Source organism: Zingiber officinale, chromosome 3B (assembly GCF_018446385.1).
Source record: "Zingiber officinale cultivar Zhangliang chromosome 3B, Zo_v1.1, whole genome shotgun sequence".
Classification (NCBI taxonomy): domain Eukaryota; kingdom Viridiplantae; phylum Streptophyta; class Magnoliopsida; order Zingiberales; family Zingiberaceae; genus Zingiber; species Zingiber officinale.
The window spans coordinates 85339762-85355461 of NC_055991.1; the positions used below are offsets into that span (position 1 = coordinate 85339762).

The 15700-nt window shown below is 33.6% G+C and overlaps 1 protein-coding gene across 1 annotated transcript; it reads left to right on the top strand.

Annotated features, from left to right (window-relative positions):
* The first annotated feature begins 326 nt into the window (after positions 1–326).
* LOC122056690 (40S ribosomal protein S24-1-like) lies at positions 327–9225 on the top strand. Its single transcript, XM_042618760.1, has 5 exons — positions 327–489; positions 587–628; positions 705–875; positions 8823–8909; positions 8986–9225. The coding sequence occupies exons 1-5, from the start codon at positions 415–417 to the stop codon at positions 9025–9027; spliced, it is 417 nt and encodes a 138-aa protein (XP_042474694.1). The 5' UTR covers positions 327–414; the 3' UTR covers positions 9028–9225.
* The last annotated feature ends 6475 nt before the right edge of the window (positions 9226–15700 follow it).

A 15700-nucleotide genomic window follows, 5' to 3' on the forward strand; every position in this document is an offset into this window, starting at 1 on the left:
ACGTGTTTTGCACATTTTTTTTTGTCATTTTTTGACTGGGACACGGGGTCTGACGCGCCTTCGGGGCAATATATTTTCATTATGTTGTTTCCCTTATAAACCAAATATATTTTCTTAAAAAAGTCATCTTTTTAAATAAAAGTGAACTTTAAAAAATAATATTCAGAATATTTTTTATTTATTGCCTTTTATAATTCTCATTGTTGAAATTGCTTAATATTTCGTACTGGCCCTCAGTCACAGGAGCCCATTTAATGATTTGACACAGAGGCCCATTTGAGCCCATTTATTCCACGATCTAGGGTTTCCGTATAAATTCATCTCGAACGCTTCGTCACATCTCTCTCTCTCCTGCCACCACGGTCGTGTTGCTTGCCGTGAGCTTGGCACTTCCACAGCGAAGAAGGAACCAAAATGGCGGATTCGAAGGCGGTCACAATCAGGACAAGGAAGTTCATGACCAATCGACTCCTCTCCAGGAAGCAATTCGTCAGTTTTTTTCTTCCTTAAAATTCTAGTTCATTTTTGTTTTTTGGTGCGTGAAGGAGAACTTATTCACGGTTTAATGTGATTTTTTGGATTCTAGGTCATCGATGTGCTTCACCCGGGAAGAGCCAATGTCTCAAAGGTGGCGTTTTTAATTTTCGGGACTTTGTTTGGAGTTTTCTCGATCTGTTGTTTTATTTGGATTGGATATGGTGTAGGCAGAATTGAAAGAGAAGCTGGGGCACCTGTATGAAGTTAAAGATTCGAACACCATTTTCGTGTTCAAGTTCAGGACGCACTTCGGAGGAGGGAAGTCAACTGGTTTTGGTTTGATCTATGATACAGTTGAAAATGCAAAAAAGTATGAGCCCAAGTACAGGCTCATCCGGGTATGTGTTCATTAACTCCACTTCATTCTTGTTCATAATCTTATTTAATACTTGTCAGTTTGCTGTCGAAGATGTATACTGATTATGATCAGTTCTTTTGAATTTTAAACCTTTCATAAATTACTCTATGTTTTAGTTTGTAATCAAGATTCAGAATTCCTCGTTACTGATTCCTTTACAAAGTCATTAATCTGTGAATTTGATTAGTTAGTTAATATTGGAAAAATAACAAAAAATGATAAAAATGTTGTGGTGGATTGACTGATTGATATGAATTCCTTTGTGTGTAATAGTCTTTAGTAAAAGTTTTCTTCACCATTTAGAAAATTTTCATTGTTTGGAACAGTGTTTTAAATCGCGTAGCGTTGGTTCATAGCGTTTTTGTCTTGTCATTGCGTAGCGTAAATAGCGTAGTATATAGCGCAAGCTTTTCGTGCACGTCAATGTTTAAATTTTAAAAAATAAAATATACTTATATAAGTAAAATAAAATTAACATAACCTAAAATTAATCATAATAATTCATTACATGTCAAAATATCCCATACCAACAATTTAAAAAGTCTTATAATTAAAACAACATAACTTAAAAATAATCAGTATCATCCAACTCTATATCACTATCATCATCAATAGTGTCTATGGTTGGAAAATTTCCACTATCAAAAGTTGGAATTACTCCATAATTTTCAGCATCAAGATGATTATCTTCCACATCAACAAGACTCAACCTTGCTTGTTTGTCTTTGCTTCCACCTATTATATAAGAGATACAACATTTAAGAATCAATTATAGATGAAGTAGATATAAATAAATAATTTGCATATGCTTAGTGCTTACTTGAATTTTCAGCAACTCTTTTTTTTGAATTCGTAGGAGGAACTTCAACTATATCCTCAACATCTTCGACTCGCTTATCTGAGTCGAAAAGACTTTCAAAGGTATCAGATGGCACACTCACAATAGGATCACTTTCAAATAATTCATCATCTTCAAGCCATTTAGTAGTTACGGGGAGAACTGGACCTTCTTTCTCAGTTATCCATTCATCATCTGAATTAATTTCATCAACTACAATGGGATCAATCTTGTCTCTCCTCCTAATACTTCTCTCTCTAAGCTTGAAGTTATATTTCACAAACACCAACGCATTCAACTTTGCATGTTCAAGCCTATTTCTCTTTTTTGTATGAATCTAATATTACAAAAAAGAAAACATATATATATAAAAATAAACAATGATATGAAAATTATAAAACAATTAAAATTCAAGTAGAGTTAGAAACTTAGAATACTCACCGATTCAAAAGTGCTCCAATTTCTTTCACATCCCGAAGCACTACAAGTGAGACCAAGCACTCGAATTGCAAATGTAGTAAGCTCGGGTGTCTTACTTCCAAAACGTTCCCACCACGAGACTAATAAGTAATAACATTAAAAAAAATTACAAGAATGTATATAATTTTAAAATATGAATGCTAGTATAATTTTACAAGAACGGTTACAAGAAGAAAATTTTACTCGGAGTTCGCAACATTCTTGTTCGTTTTGCTATTGGAGTTCCAAATTCTCCTTCAACTTTATTATACAAGTCCAATTGGATGTCTACTTTAAGACGATCATCAAAAGACAACATCCTATCCATGCAAGTATACAATCCATCTCTAACTTCATCACAATAAGAAAATCTTTCTTCATAACGCAATTGCGGATTCAAATAGTACCCGTCCGCGTGTAGAGGATGATGAAGTTGTGGAGTCCATCGTGAATCAATTTTTTTCCAAATGGGTTTGTATTTTCTGTCAACTCCCCCACAATTAAATTTTATTGTCTCTTTTGCCTTATCCATAAGTTCATAAATATATCCCATGGCCGATCTCTCCTCCGAATCAACTTCCCTTAACACACTTACAAGAGGAACAACACTCTTAACACAAAATGCAACATGTGGCCAAAAGTTGGGATCATTAATAACAATTCTCTTCACGACCTTCCCCTGAGTTGTTTGAGATAGTGGTGAACTAACCCAATCTTCTGAAGCAAACATTTGTTCAAGTGGCCTTTTAACCTTATACATACTCTGAAGAGTGAGAAATGAAGTAGCAAAGCGAGTAACAGCGGGACGGAGAATTTCTTTACCGTTTGTATACTTTCTCATCAAAGAAAGTATAGTCCCATGACCATAAAGGAACTTCACAACCATCTTAGCATGCTCAATTGTGTCAGAAAAAATCTTCAACTTTGCAATATCCTCCAACATTAGATCAATGCAATGCGCCGCACAAGGTGTCCACCAAATTCTGTCTAGTCTCCATAATTTTTTTCCCCGCCTTAATGCAATTCGAAGCATTATCCATGACAATTTGAATTACATTTTCCTCTCCCACCTCATCAACAACATCATTAAGATATTTAAAGATCAATTTCCCATTTTTAATAGAATCTGATGCATCAATAGATTTCAAAAAGAAAGTGCCGGCGGGACTATTTACTAAAAAATTGATCAAACTTCTATTCTTTCCATCCGTCCAACCATCGGACATAATAGTGCATCCATATTTTTTCCATGCCTTTTTATGCTCCTCATATATTAGGTTGATGCCATCAACCTCAGCTTTAAGTATCCAAGTTCTTAACTCATGCATTGAAGGAGGCTTGAACCCTCTTCCATATTCCGCAATGCCCTCAACCATAGGCAGCCAATAAGGATCATTTACAACATTAAACGGAAGTGCGGCAGAGTAAATAAAACGACCAATTCTACGCTTCACATCAACCAACAAATCTTTTTTGTATGTCGAATTTAGGTTTGTTTGTCGAGGTTCGGAACTAACAAACCCATGAAGAGTACCTTTACCTTTTGATTCACCACTACCAGAACATCCAATTGAATTTCCCCCTACACTTCCAACTTTTGATGATTGCGTACTCATACTTTGGGGACCTTCACCGATCTCTCGTAACAATTCAGTTTGTTTACTTTTAGATGCTCTAATTTTGTCAAGTGATTCTCTAATTTCTTTCTTAATATCATCCGGAACACTAACACAAGATGCAACCCCTTTATGAGTTTGAGCTAAATGTTCCTTCAAGCAAGTAATCCCTCCATTCGATATATGATGACAAAATTTGCACCGAACAGCTTTTTCCCCTTGATTTTGATAACAATACTTCCAACCAATATCTTTTTTATCTTTTTTTGATAAATTCGTAGACATTGCAAATTCTAACTAGACAATCAAAATCCTAGAAAAACAAAAGAAAAAAATCAGAATAAATAATTAATTAATTAGAAACAAATCAGCAAAAAAAAAAAAAAATCAATCCAGGGCATCGATCGCTGGATCGATCCAGCGATCGATCCAGGGTCGAACAGAAAGGATCTGGATCGATCCAGCGACCGATCCAGATCCTTTCTGTTCGACCCTGGATCGATCGCTGGATCGATCCAGATGCCCGACTTCTGGAAATCGCGAAATCGTTTTTGCTCCTTCGAGAAAAAAAACGAGAAGGAAAACCTAAACGAAGAAAACGAAAGGAAGGAGAAAAGCTTACCTCCAATCGCTGTCCCTCGCCACCACTCACAGGTCACCGCTCGCCGCTCGCTGCTCGCCGCCTGTCACCTCTGTAGTCTGCCCTACCTTCGCCTCTGCCACAGTCACGATTCGACTCACCTTTGCCCTAGCTATTGGTAAGCAATTTGTAATTTTAGCGTCCGCTATGGGGCGCTAAGGCATGATAGCGCACGCTATGTGCGCTATCGACGTTTTTGTCCCGAATAGCGTGGGCTATTCGGGACAATCGCGATTCAGCGAACGCTCTGCAGCGTTCGCTGGTCGTAGCGCGCGATAGCGCGCTATGTAGCGCGCTATTCGCCGCTATTGAATACACTGGTTTGGAAATAATTCTTAGTAAAAATCCAATAGCATTCTTCTTTCATGTTATGGTTTCAATTTCCTCATCTGGAATATGAGGGTGGTTATAATTGTTATTGTTGAAATATTTAAAGGGATTTAGGCTTTAGGTAGTTGGCCCATTACTTAGCACCTAGAAGGCGCCTAGGCAGGCGATTTTAAGTAGAAATTTAAATTAAGGATAACAGATATTAATGTATGTATGTATAAACATTGTATCATTAATCAACTGGAACATGTTTAAAGGGTAGTCCGGTGCATGAAGCTCCTGCCAATGTAGGGCTCCGAGGAAAGGTTAGACCATATTGAGTCTATTGTATGCAGCCTTACCGTGCATTTTGTAAGAAATTGATTCTGCGACTCGAATTCGTGACCTTTAGGTCACATAACATCAATTTTATTGAAACATATTTTCAATTACAAGTAAATAAGTTACTTAGACTTGTTTTGACCGCCTAGACATTCCATTCTACATAGAATCCTTTTTAAAATGCTCCAATTAGCTATTGGGCAAAGAAGTCCCCTGGTGAAACCGCTAAGGAAACCACTTTTTAAAACTGGAAATTATTATAAGATCCTAATTCCAAGGTTTCTTTAATATCCAAATCAATTGTGGTTGGATTTTCATATTCTGTTTGTGGAATTTTGGTATTCTAAATCTCGTTGCTTGTTTTCCAATCATAGGAACAAAATAGGAATCATGTAGATAATGGGATTATAATTCAAATTTCACAAAACTTTACAATTTGAAAGATTCTATTTTGATCCAAACTAATATCAAATCATATTAGAATTGTATAACGTTCTGATGAAATTGCTTTTCATTCAGTTCCTGCTCAACCCTTGTTATATAATAAAATTGTAGCATTGGCTAATTAAATTATATCATAGTAACAAATTTTCAGATTTGTGTAAGATTTTGTTCCTTTTTTTCTGGGAAAATTATTCTTGATATAAATTTCATATTATATATATATATTCATTATGGAGAAAGCTGGTAAAGATTGTAAGGTCATCCTTGGAGAAAGTTTAATTACCCAATATAGGTTAGTAGTGTTGGATATACGTCTCAAATATAGTATCAACAGAAAGAAAATATATATGACACCTAGAATTAAGTAGTGGAAGCTAAAAGATGGGAAGCAAAATATATTTAAGGAGAAAGTAGGAATACAAGCATTAGGTGAAATATACGGTAATTCTAATATGACATGGGATAAGATGGTATCAAAGGTGAAAATAGTAGCTAAAAGTATACTTAGTGAATTAAAGGGATATACACAACCAGGTAAAGAATCTTGGTGGTGGAATGAGAATGTGAAGGAAAAAGAATAGCTTATAAAGAACTATATATTTGTAAGAACGAGGAAAACTTAAAAAAAATATACAATAGCCAAGAAAGAAGCTAAAAGAATAATGAATGAAGTAAAGAATGAAACTTTTGATCGATTATATTAAAAATTGGGTACAAGAGAAGGGGAAAGAAATATTTATAGAATAGCTAGAGTGAGAGAAAGGAATACAAGAGATCTTATCAAATAAAATGTATTAAAGATGAATATAACAGGGTACTAGTAAACGATAGAGAAATAAAAGAGTGGTGGAAAAGGTATTTTCATCAACTTTTTAATAAAGGTTTTAGTGACCAACTTAATTTAGATAATTTAAGTAGGTCAAATGAGTATAGAAATTTAAATTTTTTATCGTAAAATTCAAACTTCAAAAGTAGAACAAGATTTAAATGAGATGCACAATGGAAAAGTTGTTGGACCAGATGATATTTTGATAGAAGTATGGAAGTGTATAGGAAATAAGTTATTTAATGACTTACAAAATTATTTAACATGATATTGAAAATGAAAAAAATGTCTGATCAATGGAGGATAAGTATTTTAGTTTCCTTGTATAAGAACAAGGGAGATGTACAAAATTGTGTAAATTATCTGGGTATTAAGTAATGAGTCATACCATAAAATTTTAGAAAAAAATAATAGAAAAAAGATTAAAAAAGGAGACTACGGTGACTGAAAATTAATTTGAGTTCATGCTTGAAAGATCGACAATAGAAGCTATACATCTTCTTACACAATTAATTGAAAACATATCTGGAGCAAAAATAAGATATACACATGGTATTCACTTAGAAAAAACGTATGATAGAATTCAAGGGAAATTATATGGATAATTCTAGAAAAGAGAGATGTTAGTATAACATATATTGAAGTAATTAAAGATATGTACAAGGATGTAACGACTAGAGTAAAAATTTCATGCAGAGGAACTTAAATATTTCCAATAAAGATAGGGTTATATCAAGGATTAACTCTAAGTCTCTATCCTTTTACACTAATTATGGATGAACTTACTGCACATATTCAAGACATAGTACCGTGATATATGTTATTTGCAGATGATATTGTTTTGGTAGATGAGACACGTGAAGAAGTAAATGCTAAACTAGAATTTTGGTGGGAAATACTAGAAGGGAAAGGTTTTAAACTTAGTAGAATAAAGACCGAATATATGGAATTTAAATTTAGCAATGGTAGATATAACGAGACAATTGTTAAGATAGGAGATGACGAGTTGTCCGAAATCAAGAGTTTTAGATATTTAGGATCATTTTGATTTTTGCAAAATGATGGAGGGATTGAGAGAGATTTTTTACATAGAATACAGACAGGATGGTTGAAATGGAGGAGAACGTCGGGTGTTTTATGTGATCGTAAAGTATCTCTAAAACATAAAAGAAAGTTCTACAAAATCAGTTAGATCAGCTATGTTATATGGAGCTGAATGTTGGACTATGACTCGAGCACATGAGCGGAAGATGAGTGTTACATAGATGAAAAAGTTAAGGTGAATTGTGTGGACATACGAGGATGGATAAAATAAGAAATGAGAGTATTAGAGAAAAAGTCAGAAGTTACATCTATTGAGGAAATACTCCGATAGATATGTTTAAGATGGTACAGACATGTACTTAGATGATCAATAAATGCTTCATTTAAGCGATGTGAAACTATGATAAACATGCATATAAAACAAGAAAGAGAAAGACCAAAAAAGATTTGGTTAGCAACAATAAAACAAGATAAAATTTATTTAAGTATAGATGATGATATAGTTTGAGATAGAGCTCAATGGCGTAAAATGATCCATATAGCTGATCCTACCTAGTGGGATAAGGTTTTGTTGTTGTTGTGGTGGTGGTGGTGGTGGTGTATATATTCATTATGGCACAATCTATTGTGTGTTTGTATTAAATTAGCTATAATTCCCTAATTATATTTATGTATCAACATTAATTCATAATAATACTAAATGAAGTTCTAATTGATATTTTCATTTGCAAGCATCCTATGGGAATGTGCCAGGCATTTTATCAATCACAACAGCATCCATCACCATGATAAAAGAAAACTTTAAAAAACATCTATAGCAAAAGATCATGCACATAGACATTAAACACAATTACACAAATAATCAGGGGAAATGTGAAAAAATGATGCGAGATCGAAAGGAGAGGAGGATCATCACAAGTCGATATCCCTTTTTTTTTTTTTTTGATGAAACACAATTCGATATCCTTAATGCTAGGTGAGGTGAAGTGGCTTGTCGGAGCTAGCATGGATTGGGTCGAGAGGCTCTGTAATGACCAGTACCAACAGCCATTTACTATTGGGATCTAGTTTAAATTAGTGATGAATCAAGGTTCATAAAATAAATGCATTTAAATTAAAAACCATGCGTTCTTAAATTAGTGTTGTCCTGTTATACCACACTAAATCAAATTTATGCAAAACCAACTCGCATAAGAAAAAATAGCCATGCTTATGAATCTTAGAACCCATGATTCTTCACTTAGCAAGGAAGAAGAAAGCATACCTGACTCATTCCTAATAAATTAACAAAGTAAATTTTAAAGATAATTTCTCTCTCTAGATCCCTTTTGCGAGAGAACCCCCCTATCGCCATTGATTCTGTACCTACTCACGTAGAGTTTCTTTTGACATTTTGTATCTCTTGGTAGAATGGGCTTGCCACAAAAGTGGAGAAATCAAGGAAGCAGATGAAGGAAAGGAAGAACAGGACAAAGAAAATTCGCGGTGTCAAGAAGGTGAGCTAAATGTAATTGCCATTTAAGATTTCAACGAAGTATAAGACTGCTTACCATCATAATCTATCATTTTCAGACAAAGGCTGGTGATGCTGCCAAGGCTGGAAAGAAGAAGTGAGCTAAATCAACTTTACTATTGTTGTATTTTTCGCTTGAAGTTATTCGCAAATATTCTCGTTGCATTCTAAGCCTCAGATTGTGGAACATTTTATGCGCCTTTTAGTTTAGAGTTGTGAGGTTTTTTCTTACTTTGGACAAGAATTTTAGAATTCTGACAATCATTTACTATGAAAAAGCCTTATTTACCTTGATCTAAGTCGGTTTGAACAAATTTACCAACCTTGTTCGTAGATAATATTTGGAATTGTTGGTACTAAATCTTCTTTACATCATGAAGAGATTCTAGGATTAGATTAAGGGAGGATAAGAGAGCTTTGATGAAGCATCCTTCAACAACCATGGACCAAGTTAGATGTCTCTTTCCTGTTTACTTCCTCTTTCCGAGCATCTATTGTTTCCTTTCGGTTTACTTGTTTTCCTTTGTGTTTCCACCCTTGTAAACATGACTAAAATTGTTACATAACTGAGGGGGGTTGCAAGTGCCTGGAAGCTACAGTGTGAATCACTGAGCAGCTGCAATGAACTTTAGGGGGTCCCCGCCAAGTTGGGCTCATCATGTGCTCAATGAACCTTTCTTTCTCCTAAAACGTGCTATTTATCATTATTTTAGTACAAGCCATCCCCTCAAATATTTTAGGGTAAAATTCAAGAGTGCTCCTAATTGCGGTAGCCATGGAGTAGTTACTATAATATGATGGAAAAGTAATCGATCTAATTTGGCCAAAAATTTATATGTAGAGTATATTTGTATTAGTTTTTTATAAGTTTGACTAAAATTATTTAAATTTAATTAAAATCATTTTTTGAGTGCCCTTAAACCTTCAATATTCTCAAAGTGCATACTAAAATTTGCCACTTAACTACTAACACTATCAATTCTCTAATGGAAAACCTAAAGCTTAGTACAAGCCATGCTACTTTTCCTCTAATAGAAAATTTTTAAGGTCTTTGCTCTTCACCTTTCTAACTACAAATACTACTCATTCTTCCGCAAGAGAATAACAAATGCTTGCCATATGTCAATAGTTAACAAGAAAAATTATGCTTATCTTTAGATGAAGGATATCGATATGTGTATGGGGTTTAAATGGTGGTCCATCGATGGAATAGCAATAGTGGCGGTGATGATGGTAGCATGGATTAGGTCGAAAAGGAAAGGAGAGATGATGATGGATGAGAATGGTTGGAAGATCTTGTTTCCATCATGCAAGTGGTAGTTAGGAGTTTCTTTGCAAGTACTTTAGAAAGGGTCGGTCCCTCGATGAGAATTCAATGATCTCATAAGGAAAAGCATTTCCTTAAATTTGTTTTAAAAATATTCTTAATTTTCACCTTTAAATGAATAAAATGATTGATTTAATAAAAAAATAATTTAAATATGCTTTTAAATAGGAATAAAAGGACATTCCTAATTATTCATATTATTAAAATATTAAAAGTGTGTTCATGTGCTTCATTTATTTAAATATTCTTTTATAGTCTATTTTAAGCCGGAGATATATTGTTCTAAGGTGTAAATTATTTTGATCAAAGTTATTTGGGCAAAAATTAAAAAGGTTCTTCAAATTCTATAAATCGTCAAAAGGGGTGCTCCTTTTTTTAAAAAAATAAATAAATAAATAAATAAATAAAAGGACACTTTGTAAGATATTTTATTTTCAAAATACCCATATTCAATTATTGTTGTAGTAACTACTCATAATTATTACAATATGTAGAAATTATTTTATAGTTGTTATAATATGTAGAAGTTACTATGTAGTTTTTACAGTATGTTTAAGATTTAGAGTTTATGTTTTAATTTGATTAAAGTAAAATAGATGATATTTCATATTGTAGCAACTACCAGTAGTTACTATACAGTCATAATTAAATCTTAAACTCTACACTATTATATCAAAATATTCTTTATTAATTTGGTCAAAATTATTTAAACTTTATCAAAATTATTTTAAAATAGTTATATAGAAACTACTAAATAGCTATTATAATACTGTAATAGTATTGTATTAGATGTTATATATTATAATAGTTATAAAATAACTTTTACACATTATAGTAATTGGTCGTAAATACTATAAGAAAATTGAAAATAAAGAACAATATTGCAGCACTTACTTGAAAGCTTCCACACTGTTATTTTAATTTGAGGATAAAATAATCTGATGGAATGTCCTTAAATTTTTTTTTAAGAAATGCATATTCAATGTTTTTCTCATTTGGATCCTCTTTTGATTTTTACCCAAGTTATTTTAAAGTCGATAAAAAGTATTTTTTAAAATATTAAATTATAAAAAGGATGTTATTTTAATATTTTTAATATAAAAAATCATCTAACTATAAGTTTTTTTTTTCATTATTCTTTATTATTTATAAAAAAAATTTTAAAGAGATAAACTTGAATTCGACTTGTAGAAATCAAAGTGTACCTCTTGAGGCCTCACACAATCTTTAGTGGAAGTGATATGACTAGTCCACCACCAACAACTAGAACAAAACACTATTAATCAATAAAAAGGAAAAAAAAAAGTTATGCTTAATTAATTAGTTACGCAAGGATCTTGCCAAATCATTCATTCCTCGAAGCAAATTAAAATAAAATTAAGATGGTAATTAGAAATTAATATATAGATTTTATTTATTGGATGGATCTACGCATGTACTTAAAGAGTGGCTTAAAATTTAGGGCATAAGATCACGATCTTGCTTCATAAGAAGGCACGAGAAGCACGTGAGAAAAAGGAAGTGGCCGTTGTCGGACACGTTTCACGTTCTTAATGGACAGGAGGAGAGGCGGGGAGATCCAGTAAACCGCTTCGTAGCTGCGTTGACAGCTGGACTAGGACGGCGGCGGCAGCGGCGGCTGTCTCACCATAAATAAATGGCTGCCGTTAAAGAGACGGTGGAGATTTTGGATCGTAAAAACTTCGTGAATTGATCGAGGAGCCCATGTAGATTTGTTTTTTTTTTTTTTTTAAATCACCTACTGTATTTTGATCATTTGCAAAGGACGCGTTGATTTGGGTGAGCTTCCCGTTTTATCCAGCTGAATCGATTTAAATTTACTTAATAAGATAATCGAGCGGAGTCAATCGAGCTTAAAATAAATCAAATTTTTAAAATGATCGTTTAAATTTGACTTAATTTATTTTTTATGAGTTTGATCTTATTTGAAATTTGATTTGAACTTGGCTCGTTTAGATATTATCGAGCTTTCAATTCAAGGTGACAAAAAGACGAATACGCTCGCCCCCATTACCCCCGCCAACCCTTCTCAAGGCCAACACGAAGGAGGTAAATCACGGACGACTACTAGCCTTTGGAATAGTGACTAGCACATAAGAAAGACATTTACCTCGGCTTTACCGAAATTCGAACCCCAGATCTTATGGTGGCAACACCTCATGCGCTAACTACCAGACCCATCCGAGGAGACTATCGAGCTTTCAATTCAATTGTGCAAAAAGGCGGGTCCCGCCGCCCAGCGGCCCCCTAGGCCTGGCCCCACAGGGATCCTAGGAGGAGGTAAATCAGCGGTGAATGCTGGCCCGGGTAAAGCGTGGTGTCTCCGGAATTTAACACAGCCGGCCCAGATTATTCATCCAGTGCGCGTCCGTGGACCTTCGACCCTACAACTCATTGTGCAAGGATGCCACACCTTAACCGGTTGATCCAGCCCGCGGGGGCATCGAGCTTTCAATTCAAGCTTGGCTTGAGCGTGGTTCGAGCTTGGTTTGAACTTGATTTGAGTTTGGTTCGTTTAGATTTTATCAAGTTCTTAATTCATGCTTATTTGAAATTTTTAGTTGTTTGATTGGTTATTAAGTTTGATAATTTAAACTTATTTATTTATTTTATTTTATTATTTATAACATATTGAAAAATTTTTTATTAATGAATATGGTTCGTAAACATTGTTCATGAATATTATTCACAAACGTTAACGAGCTAACCACATATGTGTTCAAGCTTGTTTGTTTAGTTTAACGAGCTATTCAAGCTTGTTTATTTAATTAATCTTGTGTATATTAAACGAACATAAATAAACTTTTATCAAGTCGAACATCAAATTTGTTCACGAGCGTTTGGTTCATTTATAATCATATATCTTGCTCCTTCTCTCTCCTCATGTACATGTGACCTCATCACATCTTCAACTCTCTTCCCGCTGTGTAACATTGAGTTTCGTATTTATCATACTACTTTTTGCTATTATATCACAATGTCATCCGGAACGAGACGTGAAATAAATAAGGGATGATATGGTTAGATTCCTTATCGTCTTAAAAATTTATGAGACTTAAAATGAGTTCAATCGGGTCTATCTAGATCAATTAATGAGTTTCAGTAAAATATGCTAATGAACTTAGACATATCTGATTTGATTCATTTTAAGTCCTGTAAATTTTTAAAATTATAAGGAGCTTAACGATCTCCATTACTTATTTTGACCTATCTGATTGTATTATAATATTATGCTAACTTTTAACTATAATGTAATTCTAATTTATAGGAAAATAAGTTCACATTTGACCTAATATGAATCAGTCCATATCCTGGTTTGATTCAAATTAAAAAAAAATTAATGACATATGTGTTGTCATTAAAAAAGCAAAAAAACAATGCTGACATATGTGTTGTCATTAAGAATACTCCACCGTGTTGTTAATAACTTAACACCATCTAATATCGTCATTGACAATGCTATCAAGTGAGGGTGACATCAAAGACTTCTATAAGTCATGCTAACATCTTATCCTTTAAGGATAAAGAAAACATTTAATTAAATATTTAAAATAGAGTTAATTTTATATTATTTTTAGTTAAATGTCAAATATACTATATAATTTTTAAAATCAAATTAAAAATACTAACTACAAAATTTATAATATTATCAATTTGTTTACGCTCAACTTAATATTGCCATCAGAATATAAATAAAAATATATTTTATTTACTATCAGACCAAAATTATGTAGTTTGTGTTAATTTTAAATTATTGAAACTTAAAATTTTCATCTGTAAGATATCAAATGACATATTTAAAATTATAAAATTATCAAAAAAGAAACACACCTAACTATTAGATTTCTCAGAAAATATACTTCTTTTTTTTTTTTTCCATTTTATCTCTCCCATCAATCATTAGGGCTTCCACATTAGTGGAAATTGTTGAGTGCTATAGCACTCAATTGGTGTTAAAATCAATATGAGATGGTGTTAAATCCAATACGTCATTGAAGGCGTTCAAATAGTTGAAGGCGTTCAAAGGTTTTTTTTATAAAAATAAATTTGTCCTCCCATTTTTTTTTATTAAAAAAATTGGAAAATTTAAATTTTAAAATTAAAAACCAACTAATAAAATTGATTAGGCGGTATAGTTTTAATTTGATGAGGTTAAAATAACAAAATTGTCAAGTTAACGGCTAGTAAATCCACGGCTAGTTAACGACTATTTTAATAAAAAAAAAAATCAAATTTCATCTATAAATACTCATCATCTTACACAATTTATTTCAATCATACAAACACTTTCCCTCTAAAAATCTTCTCTATAATATTTTCCTCCGAAATGGATGAAAATAATTGAGAATTTTTTTAGAAAATGTTTTTTTCCCCAAATTCATAAATTCCATCAAATTATCTATATTTTCCTTATCCACCAAATTATCCACATAATCCATACCTACTAAATAATCCATATGGTCCATATCCACTAAATCATCCATATAATTCAAATCCATAAAATTATCCATCTAATTCACATACAACTGGTATGTCTTTTATATCTTTGACGGAAAATGAACCATTTGTTGGGACCTTAGATGGCTAGAGGGGGGTGAATAGCCTCTTTGAAAAACACTAAACAACAATTTCTTCAAGAACTTTGTTAGCACAGCGGAATTAGAAAACTAAAACAAGAAAACACAGCACACTAACTCAGAGATTTACGAGGTTCGGGGATAACTTGCCCCTACTCCTCGGCGTGTCCGTAAGGTGGACGAATCCTCTTGATCTTTCGGTAGATCACACCCCGGAAGCTATCCGGCTAAAGGATTCTCCTTCTCGGTGGAGTAACCTCTCCACAAAGTCTTTAACAGCAGTAAGAAATTAAGCACAAGACTTATAGTAGTGGCTCAAGTGAAATGATCAAAGGAAGCTCACAGCCACAATCAGCGAAGAACAAGCGCACTGCTTCAATCTTCCAGAGAGTTTTTCTCCACGGTGTTTTTCACAGCAAGAGCACAAAAAGCATTGTCCCGAGAGCCTCTCCTCTCCACCTTCATATGCCTCTCTGCTCTGTAGCGGATCTCTGCCAAACCTGCAGCAAATCCCTGCAAATCCCTGCAACCGTCCACGACGTCGCCAATCACGCTTCTTTCTTGTCTGATTGTCTCAGCTCCCACCAATGGCATCCTCGTTTCCACTGGTACCTCTGAGCTTGAACCTATCAGCACAAGTCAAGCTGATTTCGACCAAACGGCTGCCAGCAGATCGCAAACGAGACGTTGCTACCAAAACTGGTTTGTCCGCAGCGAGACACAGCAAAAGCTTTTTGTTGCCTTCTACTAATGATCCTTAATTTGAATTCACCCAACATCGTAATCTGTAACCTGAAACTTCGAGAAAACTTGCAGCAGATGGTTAGAAACGAAATAGGTAAAAGCAAT

Excerpts from the sequence above, each read along its gene's own strand:
- LOC122056690 (XM_042618760.1), top strand. The coding sequence starts at position 415 with ATGGCGGATTCGAAGGCGGTCACAATCAGGACAAGGAAGTTCATGACC. Across the intron at positions 490-586 it reads TCCTCTCCAGGAAGCAATTC|GTCATCGATGTGCTTCACCC; the intron begins GTCAGTTTTTTT and ends TTTGGATTCTAG. Across the intron at positions 876-8,822 it reads CCAAGTACAGGCTCATCCGG|AATGGGCTTGCCACAAAAGT; the intron begins GTATGTGTTCAT and ends ATCTCTTGGTAG.